Source organism: Pleurodeles waltl, chromosome 1_1 (genome assembly GCF_031143425.1).
Source record: "Pleurodeles waltl isolate 20211129_DDA chromosome 1_1, aPleWal1.hap1.20221129, whole genome shotgun sequence".
NCBI lineage: Eukaryota > Metazoa > Chordata > Amphibia > Caudata > Salamandridae > Pleurodeles > Pleurodeles waltl.
The window spans coordinates 13,513,961-13,530,432 of NC_090436.1; the positions used below are offsets into that span (position 1 = coordinate 13,513,961).

Below are 16,472 nucleotides of genomic sequence, written 5' to 3' on the forward strand. Positions count from 1 at the left end.
TTCGAGGGACCTCGCTCGTCGTGCTGAGAGGAGACCCAAGGGACCGGTAATGCAGCTTTTTGGTGCCTGCGGTTGCAGGGGGAAGATTCCGTCGACCCACGGGAGATTTCTTCGGAGCTTCTAGTGCAGAGAGGAGGCAGACTACCCCCACAGCATGCACCACCAGGAAAACAGTCGAGAAGGCGGCAGGATCAGCGTTACAGAGTTGCAGTAGTCGTCTTTGCTACTATGTTGCAGGTTTGCAGGTTTGCAGGCTTCCAGCGCGGGCAGCAGTCGATTCCTTGGCAGAAGGTGAAGAGAGAGATGCAGAGGAACTCGGATGAGCTCTTGCATCCGTTATCTAAAGTTTCCCCAGAGACAGAGACCCTAAATAGCCAGAAAAGAGGGTTTGGCTACTTAGGAGAGAGGATAGGCTTGCAACACCTGAAGGAGCCTATCACAAGGAGTCTCTGACGTCACCTGGTGGCACTGGCCACTCAGAGCAGTCCAGTGTGCCAGCAGCACCTCTGTTTCCAAGATGGCAGAGGTCTGGAGCACACTGGAGGAGCTCTGGGCACCTCCCAGGGGAGGTGCAGGTCAGGGGAGTGGTCACTCCCCTTTCCTTTGTCCAGTTTCGCGCCAGAGCAGGGCTAAGGGGTCCCCTGAACCGGTGTAGACTGGCTTATGCAGAATTGGGCACATCTGTGCCCAAGAAAGCATTTCCAGAGGCTGGGGGAGGCTACTCCTCCCCTGCCTTCACACCATTTTCCAAAGGGAGAGGGTGTAACACCCTCTCTCAGAGGAAGTCCTTTGTTCTGCCATCCTGGGCCAGGCCTGGCTGGACCCCAGGAGGGCAGATGCCTGTCTGAGGGGTTGGCAGCAGCAGCAGCTGCAATGAAACCCCAGGAAGGGCAGTTTGGCAGTACCAGGGTCTGTGCTACAGACCACTGGGATCATGGGATTGTGCCAACTATGCCAGGATGGTATAGAGGGGGCAATTCCATGATCATAGACATGTTACATGGCCATATTCGGAGTTACCATTGTGAAGCTACATATAGGTAGTGACCTATATGTAGTGCACGCGTGTAATGGTGTCCCCGCACTCACAAAGTCCGGGGAATTGGCCCTGAACAATGTGGGGGCACCTTGGCTAGTGCCAGGGTGCCCTCACACTAAGTAACTTTGCACCTAACCTTTACCAGGTAAAGGTTAGACATATAGGTGACTTATAAGTTACTTAAGTGCAGTGTAAAATGGCTGTGAAATAACGTGGACGTTATTTCACTCAGGCTGCAGTGGCAGGCCTGTGTAAGAATTGTCAGAGCTCCCTATGGGTGGCAAAAGAAATGCTGCAGCCCATAGAGATCTCCTGGAACCCCAATACCCTGGGTACCTCAGTACCATATACTAGGGAATTATAAGGGTGTTCCAGTAAGCCAATGTAAATTGGTAAAATTGGTCACTAGCCTGTTAGTGACAATTTGGAAAGAAATGAGAGAGCATAACCACTGAGGTTCTGATTAGCAGAGCCTCAGTGAGACAGTTAGTCACTACACAGGTAACACATTCAGGCACACTTATGAGCACTGGGGCCCTGGGTTACCAGGGTCCCAGTGACACATACAACTAAAACAACATATATACAGTGAAAAATGGGGGTAACATGCCAGGCAAGATGGTACTTTCCTACATGCTTGCCATACTTACACACCGTTCAACCTGCAATCTCATAGCTCTCACCCTTGCCCTACACTTCACCCTGCACTCACACAGCTCTCACCATGCACTCGTACACATGCACACTTCGGTGACACGTGTATGAGTGCTTACACTTACATTGTCAGCTCTGCACTCATACAGGTAGACTGCTCACCCTACACCAATGTACTGTTCACCCTCCAAACATACAGGCACACCCCTTGCCCCACACTTACACGTTGTTCACCCTGCAATCACACAGCTCTCATCCTGCACTCATACAGGCTGACCACTCACCTACATTTACACACTATTTACCCTGCACAGCTATCACCCTGCACTCATACAGGCTGACCACTCACCTACATCTACACACTATTCACCCTGCACAGCTCTCACTACACTCATATAGGCAGACCACTTTCCCTACACTTATACAATGTTTATCCTGCACTGACACATCTCTCACCGTGCACTCACACAGGTGCCTCACTTCCCTACATTTACACACTGTTCATCCTGCACTCATACAGGCAGACCGCTCACCCTACACTTACACGCTGTTTACCCTGCACTCACACAGCTCTCAACCTACCTTCAGTGCTTAATTTGTAAATAAAAACGTGCCCGTCCTCAGAGCCCTCTCCTCATAATCATGCGGCTCCTGCAATTAAATGTGCAAACAAGGAATACTGAGGCGGCGTAATCCTGAAGCCATCTCGGGCCTCTTCAATTCGTTTAAAGCCTTTTCCTGCCCCTTCAGCTCACTCTTGCAGCTTTCTGCTTTCTCCCTTTGTGACGCTTTTTCGTTTTTCTTTTCCTCCGTCTTTCTCATATGTGTCTTTTGCTCGCAGTTAATGCTTGAGGCAGAAAAATAAGTGCCGGGCATCAATCATAAGTAGCAGTGCTCTGCACCGGAAACAACGAGCACAAATTAAGCACTGCCTACATTCATGCTCACACACTCTTCACCTTCCACTCATACAGGCAGACTGCTCACCCTACAATTCAACACTGTTCATCGTGCACTTGCACAGCCCTCAATGTGCACTCATATACAAAGACCGCTCGCCTGCACTTGCACACCGTTCACCCTCACCCTACACTCACAGCTGTCACCCTGCACTCTCACAGCTGTCACCCTGCACTCATACAGGTACACCGCTCGCCTAAACAGTGTTCACCCCGTACTCACACAGCTCTCAATCTGCACTCAAACAGGCGCACCGCCCACCTAATACTTACACTGCAAGCTCTGCACTCAGAGCTATTACCTTGCACTCATAAATGTAGACTGCTCGCCCTACACCTACGTACTGTTTACCCTCGATTCATACACACATGCACACCCTCATACAGGTGCACCCCTTGCCCTACACTTACACACTGTTCACCCTGCACTCACAGCTCTCATCCTGCAGACATTCAGATGCCCCACTTGCCTACATTTATACACTGTTCAACCTGCACTCACCCAGCTCACACCCTGCACTCATACGACCCACCCCTGCATTTGCACTCACCATGCACCCTGAAAGATACACTGCTCACGTTGTACTCACACACTGCTAACCTTACAACCAACTCACAGAGTGTAAAAGGAAGGCAGACAGCTGCCCTATCCCTGGCCTCTCCATATTACCACCAATCAAGCCTTGCAAAACTAATCTGAAGAGGGGGCTCCTTGCTGCAGCTATAGAGGGATGAAGAATATTCTTGCCAGACCCAAGAGCTGGAATGCCTCCTGCTCTGACTCACAAAGGACTTTCAGAGCCCACCTGCTTTGAAGCACCTTTATGGTAAAGACTTTAGAAAGTAAGCCTGTCTAAAGAGGAGGTCACTGCAGCCAGCTTCCCAAAAGCAACAAGAATCAGGGAAAAATCTCAGTCAACTAGAGTGGCCATTGTCTTCAGCTATTAGAAGGGTAAGTCTGACATACAATACACTTTTGAGAAACACACAGGACCCCCTCACACGAGTTAAATGTAGGTGAGAAATGGACAATGAGGACCGACAAACGGCACCAGGATTGCCAGGAGAAGATGCAATCAAAGCAAGTTACCAACTGTTTCAACTTAAGATACTGTACAGGACATATTATACTAAGGTCTTACTGCACAAAATGGAGAAAACTGTGAACGCGCTGTGCTTGCGAGGCTGTGGGATGGAAGGCACACTCAAAAACAGGATTTGGAGTGGTCTCAAGCTGCATCAATTCTGGGATCGAGGAGGTAATTCATTAAGGGAAGCGGTTGGTAAGCCCATTATCCTACAACCTAGGGCAGCTCTGTCAGGCATATGGGACCCTACAGATCTAGGACAGGGGCCAGAAGATACCGATGAACACAGGCTGCGTGGTCACCAAGCGGGATATTACTTGAAAATAAGTGCACGGGTAATCAATCGCCTTGCTATCGGGACTGGCAATTAGGGATGGAACAATGCAGGTTAATGAAGAAAACAATATATAAAGGTAGGGGATGCAAGATGAAATTTGAAAAGATTTGGGAAACATGGGGCAAATCCAACGTGTAACTGTGTCAGAGAAGGTGTCTAGCGCACTGAGATAGGGATTCTGGAGTATATGGTACAATGGTGTGTTAAATTCGTAAATATGAGGTGGAAAGATGTATTCTGGTGATTTAGGGGGAGAGATAGGGAGATGGTCTGCAAGGCAAGATTAGAGTTGTGAATACATTCTGGGACTTATAATGTCAATCATTTATAGATAATTTGTAATCAATGCATGGTTATGTTTTGATAAAAAATTAATCAAAAAAGGGGGGTAAGTCTGCTCCATCCTAGACTTTTCCTGTGTCCTGGGGTGTCTATACTTAACCACCATCGGATGAGGCCCCTACCCTCCCCCTAGCGCCTTGAGACCCTCACGGGTGAGTAGTCGTGCTTTACAAATACTGATTGATTGACCAATGCCATTCCTGGGAGTCTTGAGAAATCTCAAATCCACCTCTAGTTCGGTATCCAGTGACAGCCACTAGAGAAGTGCTCCTGGATTCCAGAACATTATCTTCCTAGTCCTTATGCTTTCATAGATAGTCGGCACAGTCAGGAGTCCTTGGCACTGATCGAATGACTATTAGGCTCTCAGGTACCAAATTTGAGATTCCTCACAACTGAAAAACTACTATGGTAACTGGTAGAGGGTTAAACATACAACCCCTTTACCATCACCTAGAGGACATCTGGGGTAAACTGGCACCCTAGTCGCCAACTGACACCATCAGGTATCCCTTTGGTTGCCAGAGTTGGACTCCAGTGACAATCCCCACATGGCCACCAATGACAGAAACAAGGTCACTACCGTAGCACTTTCTAAATGAAACCTTTCCAGTTGATGCTCCTGGGGCTGCAATAAAAGGCCTAATTTCTTCTAATACGAAACGTGTACATCATAGAATTTTCACAAACTGTGAATGGAATCATCGCCAAGAGGTAGATCTAAAAATAACGCTTCAAGTCCAGGCCATTATGTAGTTGAGAGATCTGCTATTTGCCAAAACACAAAGCCAGAGAGCTAAAACTAGGTGGACTTGCACAGCATGGATAGAAGAGGCCCCCTATTCCATAGATTCATTGACAGGACAGTGGATGGTCTGCAGTCAGCTCGATGATTCCAGAAGTTACTTCTTGGGGTTCAAATCATAGGTAAGATCAAAGTTCGCCAATGGCCTCATGACATATAGCTATATCTGAAAGTCTCATCTCTCGAAACATCCAGAGCCTCACAGCCAGCAGCTCAACCAGACCTGAATATCCAGCACTTACCTGAAGCACAGCCCCACCCTCACCTCGCCAAAGAGAACAAGTAAAACCTAGTCCAAAGCTGGCTCAACGACATGACCCCGGGTGGATTCAGACCCCAGCGCTATGTCACCCTGGACACCAATCCCATCGAGAAACCGCTCAGAGAAAAACAGGATGGCCTGGCTCCAGCTCTCCCTACCTAAGAAAATGAAACTATCCCTCAAAGAACAAAGCCTTCAGAATTGCCCATCAACCCCTTGTGCTTTCTCATCTGGAAGAGGTAAACCCCTGCTCTGCAGGTGCCCAGACTCCACACTGCCCTTCTCTCTCCCTCTTACATGCTGCAACACACCTCAAAGGGTCTGGCAAAATATGACCACAACACCTCAATGATGGTGGATCTCGACTGGCTCCTCCTGCCAGCTGCATCATTCACAAAGCCATCATCTCCCTACCCCACCTGGCTGACAAGCTCGAGGCACCAATGCAGCTAGGACACCATCAGGCTGGACTGAAAACGCAAAAAGATTATTCAACAATCATTTCCATCTATGCAGCCAGGACCTGGAATAACAACTCTGCATTCATCATGACTGCCACAAGCTGTCGCTAATTCTGGCAAGGTCTGAAGACTCGCCTCTCTAAAGAACACTGCACCATAAAGCATTTACAGTCCACAAACCAGCTAGCCCTCCTATCACAGGCTGACTAACTTGGACTTCGACCATGTACAGTGTTCTGATGCCTTTCAGCTATGTTTAGTCTAAGTAAACACTGCACAGAAACTGCAGAGCACAGGAACTGCAGACATGTCCAGGGGAAAATATGTAACCTACTAACGCAGAAAAGGAGGTCCCTGTAATAAAGTGAATCCACACCAGATGAATATATGTGGTAGGAGGTATTTATTACAGCCTCAACCAACAGCCAGCATATCAACTGTCATCCAGAGAACCCTCATCACAGAACCTCAGAACAAGCTGGTTCCATGCCCAGTGTTCTGGCATGGAGCCATGTTACATCATTACACTTCTTCCTCTTTACAGTAGAACAGAAGTAACATGAGAACAAAAAACACATTTGAACAGAAAGAAAAAAAAAAAAAACAAGTAGAAAGAACTACACAAAATCACGCAAATGTAAAGGAAACCTGCGTGTTCTGACACTCCTACGAGTATTATCAGACCTTAAATCAATGTCAGAGGGAAAACGATAAGAAGTATCATCTCTCCTGTCGGCCACACCACACCCCCCAAAATGTGCTACACGACTATGATTCCAGATGCGACCATCATCCGTCTTGACAGCATTTTTAAACAGCTTAATGATAGTTTTTGGAGAGGTATATTTTGACCAATTTTGACACCCAACAGGAGCTTTGACCTTTACTTTATCTCCAACCTCAAAATTTGTAACTTTCGCATTATTCCTTTTATCAACATAAATCTTCCTTTTGCTTTGCAGAGACACTTCTTTGTCTCTCCAATCCCCAATACCATTGTTTTTCAAACCCTTCCCAGCAACCATCCAGCCAGGACACAAACAAGTATTTGGAGACCTTCCCCTGAGCAGTTCAAAAGGAGTCTTCCCCGTTGATGCATGAGGAGTGTACCTGTAAGCTGTTATACGACCCTGCAGTTCTTTTCTCCAATCTAAACAGTTTACCTTTGCTAATTGTATACTCTCTTTTAAAGTCCTGTTGAATCTCTCCAAAGCACCATTCGCCTCTGGATGATATAACGCAATTTTTTTATGTACAATTCCACATTTTACAAAATACTGCTCCATCTGAGCAGAACAGAACTGCGGACCATTGTCAGAAAGAATAGAGTTAGGAAAACTCTCGCGTTTGAACACAGATTCAAAAAAACTGATCACAGATTGAGAAGTGATCTCTCTCACCAAACTCACCTCCACCCATCGTGAATACAAATCCAGCAACACCAACAGGTAAGGAGTCTGATGTTCTCCATGCAATGGCCTCACAATATCGATAGCTAATTCATCCCATGGACTTTTTGGTAAACTTCTACAAACCATAGGTGAACATCTTGGTTTGAGCACCTTATCACTAGCTTGACAAGGTGTACACTCCCTAACAGTACGTTCCACCATCAAATCTAATCCAGGCCACCAGAAATCCTGACGGATGCGCTCTTTGGTTTTAGAAATGCCCATATGCCCTTCATGAGCCATGTTCACGATGACTTCTCTCAAACTCAATGGGGGAATCATTCTTGTGCCCCTCATTAGAACACCATCAACAACGGCTAACTCATTCGCAACTAACGACCAAGGTTTAACCAGACTTCGAGACTTATGCTGTTCCAGAAGAGACATCACAGAACACAATTCACTATCCTTTTGCAAACTATCCCTCCATTCATCTTCCTTTACAGCCCCCAGCGTAACATCACAAACTCTTATGCCACACTCAGCATCACATTGATCATTTTCATCCTGAGATTTATCATTCTCTACCACCTCCACCAATCTCGACAGACAGTCTGCCGTTACATTTGTCTTTCCCGGAATGTATTCAAACATGAAGTTATACTCCTGTAAGGAAATGACCCATCTCCTGATCCTCGAGGAAATTGAGTCCAAACCCTTCTTCTCAAAAATTTCTTTCAAGGGTTTATGATCAGACCTGACTACGAAAGAAGATCCCCACACAAATTTTCTGAACTTGTTTATGGCCCAGAAAATTGCCAACGCTTCCTTCTATATAACAGAATACCCTATCTCTGCCCCTTTCAAGCATCTTGAAGCACAAGCTATTAGCACCTCTTGACCCTTCCTGATCTGAAAAAGAAGAGCACCCAGGCCCTTTATACTCGCATCAGTAACAATGAAAGTGGGATTCCCAGGTACAAAAGCTTGTAAGTTTGGTGCATTCCTGAGATCATTTTTTACTTGTTTAAATTCTGTACCACACTCTTCCGTCCAAACAAACTCTGCATTCTTACACATCAACTTCCTTAGATTTACTGTCTTATCTGCAAAATTTCGTATACATTTGTTATAAAATTCTGCCATACCTAAGAATGAAGAAACCTCATCTTTTGTACACGGTTCTTTTAACATTTCGATAGTGTCCACCAAATCCTTTTTAGGACTCACCCCCTGCCGTGAAATATGATGACCCAAATAAACCAATTCAGTGACTCCAAATTTACATTTGCTTCGCCTAAGAGATAACCCAGCATCAAGCATCCTTTTAAGCACAGCAAGCACCCTCTCATCATGTTCTCTCACGTCTCTCCCACATATTAATACATCGTCCTGGTAGCACTTTACGCCTGAAATGCCTTTAAAAAGATCTTCCATAATCCTCTGAAATACTGAGGCCGCAGAAACCAGCCCAAACGGCATACGCAAAAACTTGAAGGCCCCCATTGGCGTAATAAAAGCCGTTAATTCTTGACACTCTTTACTCAACGGAACCTGATGGTATGCTGATGCCATATCCAGAGTGGTAAAATAACAAGCACCATCCAACGATGATACTAATTCCTCAATATTGGGAAGTGGGAACTTGTCAACCACCACTTCTTTATTTAAGGCACGAAGATCCACACATAGACGGATTTCATTATTTGGTTTACGTGCCACAACAATGGGAGCTAACCACTCCGTTGCCTCTACAGGCTGTATAACACCAGTGGACAACAATTTATCTATCTCTTTTTGTACAGCGCCTTGGACACAAATGGGAATGCGTCTAACTTTTGCTACAACTGGTACTGCGCCCTGTTTCAACTTAATATGGTGATTGTACCCCTTTAAACACCCCAAGGTGTCACTGAACAATTCACCAAAAGCTCTCACAAACTTGTTTTCATCACCCTCAATAGATTGTACCTGAACAGATGGATGCGCATTAGGATTGAGAATGACACCCAAACGTGCTTGATGACTCCAGCTCAACAAATGATCACCCCTCTCAGCAACATAAATCCGAGCATCAGTGAACCTACCATTGTACTCAATGCAGTCATCAAAATAACCTAATAACTTAATTGGCAACCCACCATAACCCGTAGGTTTAATATTAGGTTTGAACAGTTTCTTCCTTCCTTGAAAATTCTTCATAAAAGAATCCTTTGAGAGAAACGTGATGTGAGAGCACGAATCAAATTTCATTTTGACTCTAACATCCCCCACCAAAACCCATTCAGAGGGATGTTCCACCTCACTCTCACTAACTTGAAAACTGACTTCCTTTATTTCTGATCTAAAATCTCTCCTATTCCTCATCCTACAATTTTTTCCAAAATGTCCTCTTTTCCCGCAAACATTACAAGTAATCCTATTAGCAGGACACTCACTTGCATTAGCCATGTGTCCAAATCTTCCACATCTGTAGCAATTTCCTTGAAAAGGTGTTGCAAACCTCCTATTCCCCTGTGTCTTTTCTGCGCTATTTTCTATTACAACACCTTTCTCACGGACACCCTCATATTTTTTTTTCTTCTCATCTTTTTGTATGACTTGACACTCCACTTCTTGTGCTTTTACACTGACCTTATCTTCTTTATGTGCTTTACTTAGTTCTCCAACACACTTTAACATATGCTCTACCCTTTTTGCAATACTAACAACCTCATCCAACGGTGGCTCGTCCTTTAGCCAGAGTTCTTCCCTCACTTTATCACTGCAACACCTCAGCACAAACTGATCTCTAATCCTTTCTTCTACCAACGCCCCAAATTTACAACTTGAAGCCAACTTCCGTAAAGCCGTAATATATTCTTCAACACTCTCCTCTTTCCCTTGCTCCCGCAAACCAAAATGGAACCTTTCCATAATAGTACTAATCTTTGGCAAGTAATGTAAATCTAGTTGTCTTGCACATATTTCATATTCATTCAACCCCCTCTGATCAGCTTGCGACAATGGAGGTAGATTTTCCAACACCTCCTGTCCTTCACCCCCTAAACAATGTAACAAAAGTGCCTGCTTCCTTTCACCACTCAAATTCGTACCACACACCCTGGCATAATTCTCAAAAATCTTTTTCCATTTCTTCCACTTAATAACCGGTTCTCCTGGATCTGACAAGAAAAACGGCTGCGCCGTAACATTCTGCATACTCACAAGAGGTGTAAAACACTTCTTCCCCACAATATATTCCAAACCCTACTAGTTGCTAAAAGTACTTAAAGTCCAAAAGGTGTTCCAGTCACCGTATGTCCCAGCACGATGCCGCTATATCAAACACGGGTCTTCAGGTGTGTTTGTCACCGCAGAGACAACCTTTTCAGTTTAATTCATTTTACAACGCCCAATACTTGTATTCCACAAGTGCAATAAAGTTTCCAAAGAATTGTATATTCCCGTGACCACAAACCAATATAGTGATCCTTATCCAGTCTCCGTCTAAGTTTCAACTTCCACAAGACCGTCGATGTTCTTCTTCGATGTCCTCCAACAATTGCGCTGTAAAAAAAAAATGTTTTTTTAAAAATAAAAAAAAATCCTTCTTCCTCATCTAAGATGGCCGCCACGAAACATTTAGTCCGTTTTCTTCAGGCAGTTGGGCTTGCTTTTTCTTTGAGCAATCTTGGATCGTTTTCCTCACTCAAAATGGCCGCAACCAAACATCCAGTCTATTTTCTTTAGTCAATCTGGCTTGTTTTTCTCCTTTCACCACACTCAAGATGGCCGCCAACAATTCCCACAGCTTACAGTCCTTTTTCAATTGCTCACGGACCTTCTGACGTCGTGAAGCATACAGAGACCACTTTGATCCTTAGTAAATGCTCAAACAGCTTTCCACAAAGCCCCTACAACCGCAATTTCACACTTTTCTCCGCTAGAACATGCTGCAAGATGCTCTATCCTCTCCCAGCACGTCTCTGTAAATTATCTCAGTTTTTCTCTTAAATAATCCAAGCTCTTCCTTCTTTGTTGTTGTTGAGGCTGTCCCTTCCTCTGGGTTCCTTTCTCCGCCCCCTTGTCGCCAGTGTAATAAAGTGAATCCACACCAGATGAAGATATGTGGTAGGAGGTATTTATTACAGCCTCAACCAACAGCCAGCATATCAACTGTCATCCAGAGAACCCTCATCACAGAACCTCAGAACAAGCTGGTTCCATGCCCAGTGTTCTGGCATGGAGCCATGTTACATCATTACAGTCCCAGATCATTACAACATCATAAAACGCCAAATTACGTTGGATATAAAGTGTCGCAAAAATACTAGCCAATGTATAGCATGACGTACAATTAATCAGTCGTATCGCAGCAATTCGAAGGCACTTGAAGACCTGAAGCCGATTACTGGGAAGACCACGCTAGAAGCTATCAATGCAGCAAGTGTGCAGGCCACACAGCCAACAAAATACTGCACGTACCTTTACGAGGGGTCGGGCGGGGATGGATGATTCTGCAGCAAAGACAATTCTCAACAGGTCCAGAAAATGCAGCTTAGACGTTTGGGTTTTCTCTCAGTCTGAATGTTAGAGCGGGCTAGGAATTTCTGTGTGGTGTTTCATGTGAGTTAGAGGATGGGTGGAGATGTACAAAGATATCCCTGTTGCTTTTTCATTACTCTGCCAAGCCTTTCTACATGGCAGATTAAGATTTTGGTTCCTCCCGTCAAGAGATCTTAGACTGGAGGTTTAGCTTCGGAAAGAAATAATCTCAAAAGTGGTTGATATTACTACAAGTAACTTTTGCCCGATCTATAAAGGAGGTCGGCTTTGGATTCTGCAGGCATAGGCATTGATGGCTCTAATCAAGTATGTCAGCATTGAAACAGGTTGCATAAATGCACTACAAAGAGCATTTATGCAACCTGTTATAAAGAGGTTGCAAGAGAAGCAGAAGATGAAAAGGGGGATTATTTAATCCTCCTACACCCTTTGAGGCCTACTCCACATTCTTGTAAAGGCTCATCCTGGTTATAGCTCACCTTTGGACAAGCATCATGCCAGATTCCTTAAAAAAAAGCACATAAAAAGGGATTTTTCAATCAAATCCACAGTGAATGGTACTATTCAAGGGACATTTCTGAAAACAGAAATCTACTGTTGAAATCTACTTTTCTCACCAACGTTTGGACTGCTTGCAGTTATTAAATGTATGTAAGCAAAGATTTTACCTTCACTGGATGCACAGACGTCGAGGTTTCATGCTTAAATGGTCTCTTGATGGGAGAGCTGTTGTTTTCCTCTTCAGACTTGAAAACATTTTGTCCTAGGTACAAACCGACATAGGTCACACACAAGTTGGAAACACCAATGACATCATTAATTACCTCATCATTGGAGATTAAGGGCCTCATTACAAGTTTGGCGGGACAACCGTCGGCCCGCCAGCCCGTGGAGAGGAGACTGCCATGCAGCCGGCGGTTCCCCCTCGCTCCACCAAGGCCACAAGGTTTCCACTAGGCTGACTGGCGAAAACCTCTGAACCTCATGGAGGCAAGGCCAATGTCATCACACAGAGGGCGCTCCTAGCACCCTCGGAATACATACTGTCTGCCGTGGCATTCCGATGGTGCTGGACAATAGGGCCCTGCACTGCCCATGACATTTCCCTCTGTGGCCCTAAGCACTGGGTTTCCACCAGCCGTTTCATGCCATGAAAAGGCTGGTGGAAACTGGACTTACGATCAGCATGGTGGCATTGAACTCAGCGCCACCGTGGCCGAGCACGACTCCGACCACCTCCACCCTATCAGGAACCTTGTTCCTGGCAGTGGTCTCACTGCCTGGGTCGTAATGCGGCAGTCGGACCTCCTGGATTACATAATCAGGCCCTAAGTTAAACAATATCACTGACATACTTTACAAGGAAATTCTGGACTTTATCTGCTCGTCACCCAAACCCAGCAAATGATGCTTACATTTTTAGTGACAAATAAGTACAATCTATATTGAGCTTTAAAAGTACAAAACAATTATGTTTTTTCCAAGAAAAAAAATACATTAACTCTTTAATGGATGCTGTTACAAAAAGTAGCTCTGATGTGTCACCGGAAGAGAACACTGCCTGCGTACCTGGACTTTAAGGTGTTTCCCTGAATCACTAACCAGAGTATCAGTCAAAACTTGTAACACAAAGCCAACTCATGTTGATGCCAAAGTACAAGAATTTCACATATGATGCAACTCATGGATATAAACATCCTTGATTAAATCACAAAAAGGCACAATCAAGGTTAAGCATCCGTACACATTTGCATCCATTATGGTTTCGGAACCCATGACTTAGGAATGCATCGACAACTAAGGGAAAGTTGGGATGGGCTCAGTTTGGAGCCAACGCTGATGCGTGAGATAACCATGCAGAAGGCAGTTACAGGACACAAAAGGATTAGCAATGTCTGAACATAATTTTGGTGAATATCCGCAGCTCAAATTAACTCATAATAATACTAAAACTGTACTCATTATTTAACGATACTAATCCATCACTAATTCTTGTTGGGTCCGGAGTAGCGTGCTACTCATCAAAAAGCGCTTCGACGCCTCGTCAGGGGTAGTAAGCGCTATATAAATACGATTACAATTACAACATCCAGATGGAATGGCAGTGCCTTCTAGTAGGAGAGACAACCACTTCTTCCCCATCCCATCAGCTCTGGCAATACTTGTTAAACTGCATGCAGAAGGAGTCATTCTCTAGAATAACTCAACAAATTCTATCTTACAGTTCTACCATGAACATAAAGGTTAGGCCAAGATTGTCCGGTATCCCGTCAACCTGCTATAAAGTGACATGCAACCAAAGACTCCATCCTGGGAGCACAGCAGAAGCACTGAAGTGGAGGTAAACTTAAAACTAAAGCTGATATGCACAGCAACAAAAAGTACACATTTTATTTATTAGTGGCCTTTCTCTCTTGCTCCCGTTCGATGGTGTTTTGTTGTCCAGCCTGAGGGTGGGGAGGAGGAGGTGGTCTATTTTCATACGTTTAGGCATTTTTCCTCTAATCACACGTGTTCTGCAAAGAGGGCCAGAATGTTAATTTAAAAGAAATCCGCGTTTGATAAAACATCCAGCTTCTTTGGAGGGAAACTGGTGAGCCTGGTGGTCCCCAAGAGCAACGTACCATCCAAATTACCAACCAGAGCCAGTGTCAATTTTAGGCCTCGTTTATTACATTGCAAACAAAAGCTGTTCAATTTCATTAGATCAATTAACCAATTTGCTAAAATACGCATCATGATGCAAAAAAAAAAAAATCTGCACTGAGGAAAACCTAATTATCTACACAGTGAAACAGATAGGGAAATTCCTACCACATACCCTTTCAAAGCACAATAACTAAACTCACAGTTGATGTCTCGCGTTCTTCGGTCCCCACGCTGAGTACCAATGGCTCGCCATTCCCAAAGAAGGGAGCAGGCTCATATCACATACTGGACAGGAACCACACCGGAGGCAGGTCGGTGGGGTCCCCCGACGCCCTTCTGAAACAACTTGGTACTCTGGCACAACCTTATTTCCTCTCAGGGCATTAATATGCAGAACCTGCAAAGGACAGTTGGCTAAGCGCCTCCCACTTGCTCTCCATAACCACAGAGCTCCAAAGCCCACCGCTGGGGTAAAATGACCAATTTTTAAGAATTGTAATACATTTTGATGCAGTATGCCAAGGGGTTTACCTACCTTGATGTCAACCATAAGTCTACACCACTGCAGGCTGAAATGCAGCAACAACCATTAAGCTTCCCTCTGAGTGTATCCAAAGAGGTGTGCCCCAAACAAAACGAGGAAAACTAAAAAAAGCTTGTAAGTGAGCTTAGATAAATACACCCCGTCGTTACGGGGAAAAAAACCTGGTTGCACCCTCAAGCAAGCATTCGAGCAGATAATGGCCCTAGTGCTTGGACTTGAGGTTCTCCTTGATGCCAAATGGCACCTCCAGAATATTACAGGAGAGGCAACGTGGCCTAGATACCAAAAGATTTGGCTGGTGGTGGCGGCGGGGGTAGCTAAATGCAACAGAGCGCACTTCGGGTGTAGTGACGCCCCACCCCCCCAACTGAAGATTGGGAAACTGACATGGATTGGTACCAAAGGGCGAAGCAAGTAGTTTACCAAAGATGGGTTGTCCTAAGAAATGGGAAAAGGTGTGGGGTGACTGGCACACTTGCTGAGGCTGTTAAGTAGATGGAGACGAACAGAAGAGTAGGGGGTAGAAGAATTGGCATTTCTGAACTCCACTTTGGGGAGGGGGGAATGAAATCTTTGTTGTAATGGAAGATAACTGTCACTTTCATGTTATGGTCTGCTCTGTTTAATGTGTACACTGTACGTTTGACTAGTCCACTATTTTCTGCATGCTGAGCAATTGTTCAATAAAAAGTTTTTAAAAAAGAAAAAATTCCATCAAGTCTTTCCCGCTGTGATGTGCCCACTCGTTAACACCTATATGGAGTATGAGAATGACACGTGCTATAAGCCTCCCACCCAGAGTCATGTCCATTGACGCCAACCCAGTGCAACTGGTCACCAGCTTTACTTGTCCGTCGTTTGAATTCACCGTGACAAAGATTACTGCAGTCTTTCGTACAAAAAAATAGGCAAGGTCCAAATGCTGACCTGTGATCGGGGGACCCCCGGGGAGTCCACAAAGCCTCCTCAAGGGGCCCACGACTACTTAGAAAATGTGAAAACTCACTGTAAATGTCAAAGAATTTGAAATTGGAAGCTGAAAATTGATTGAGTGATTTATGGGAGCAGTGCAGGTGCATGAAACAGAATACAGTTTGGATGATGTGTGGCTTCAATTTAATTTAGAAAAACTCCAACCTTCCTATTAAAATTATTTTTTTTATTTATATTTGTTTGCAAATTAATTCAAATGTGTTATTATCGTGTATATATTTGATGAATATTTGTTTCAGTATTTTTGTGTATTGTTCTGGCCTTCAAATCATCAACAATGTTTAGGCTGTGGTACCCAGCTTCCAGTACTGACTCAGTGGGTGGGGTGGGGTGGGGGTGGAAGGGGGGTCCCTGGTTTCCACTAATGATTCAGTGGGGGTACCTGGGATCGAGTAGTGAT

At 44.8% G+C, this 16,472-nt stretch overlaps 1 protein-coding gene across 5 annotated transcripts in view; it reads right to left on the reverse strand.

The window, feature by feature from the left end:
• The window catches only part of LOC138253400 (nucleophosmin-like), a 214,614-nt gene that overhangs the window by 123,555 nt on the left and 74,587 nt on the right, over nucleotides 1-16,472 (reverse strand). For all 5 annotated transcript variants that reach the window (XM_069205804.1, XM_069205801.1, XM_069205799.1 and 2 more), the window contains one exon: nucleotides 12,555-12,649. In XM_069205804.1, the coding sequence (XP_069061905.1) occupies nucleotides 12,555-12,649 (95 nt within the window). The remainder of the gene's footprint in view (nucleotides 1-12,554; nucleotides 12,650-16,472) is intronic.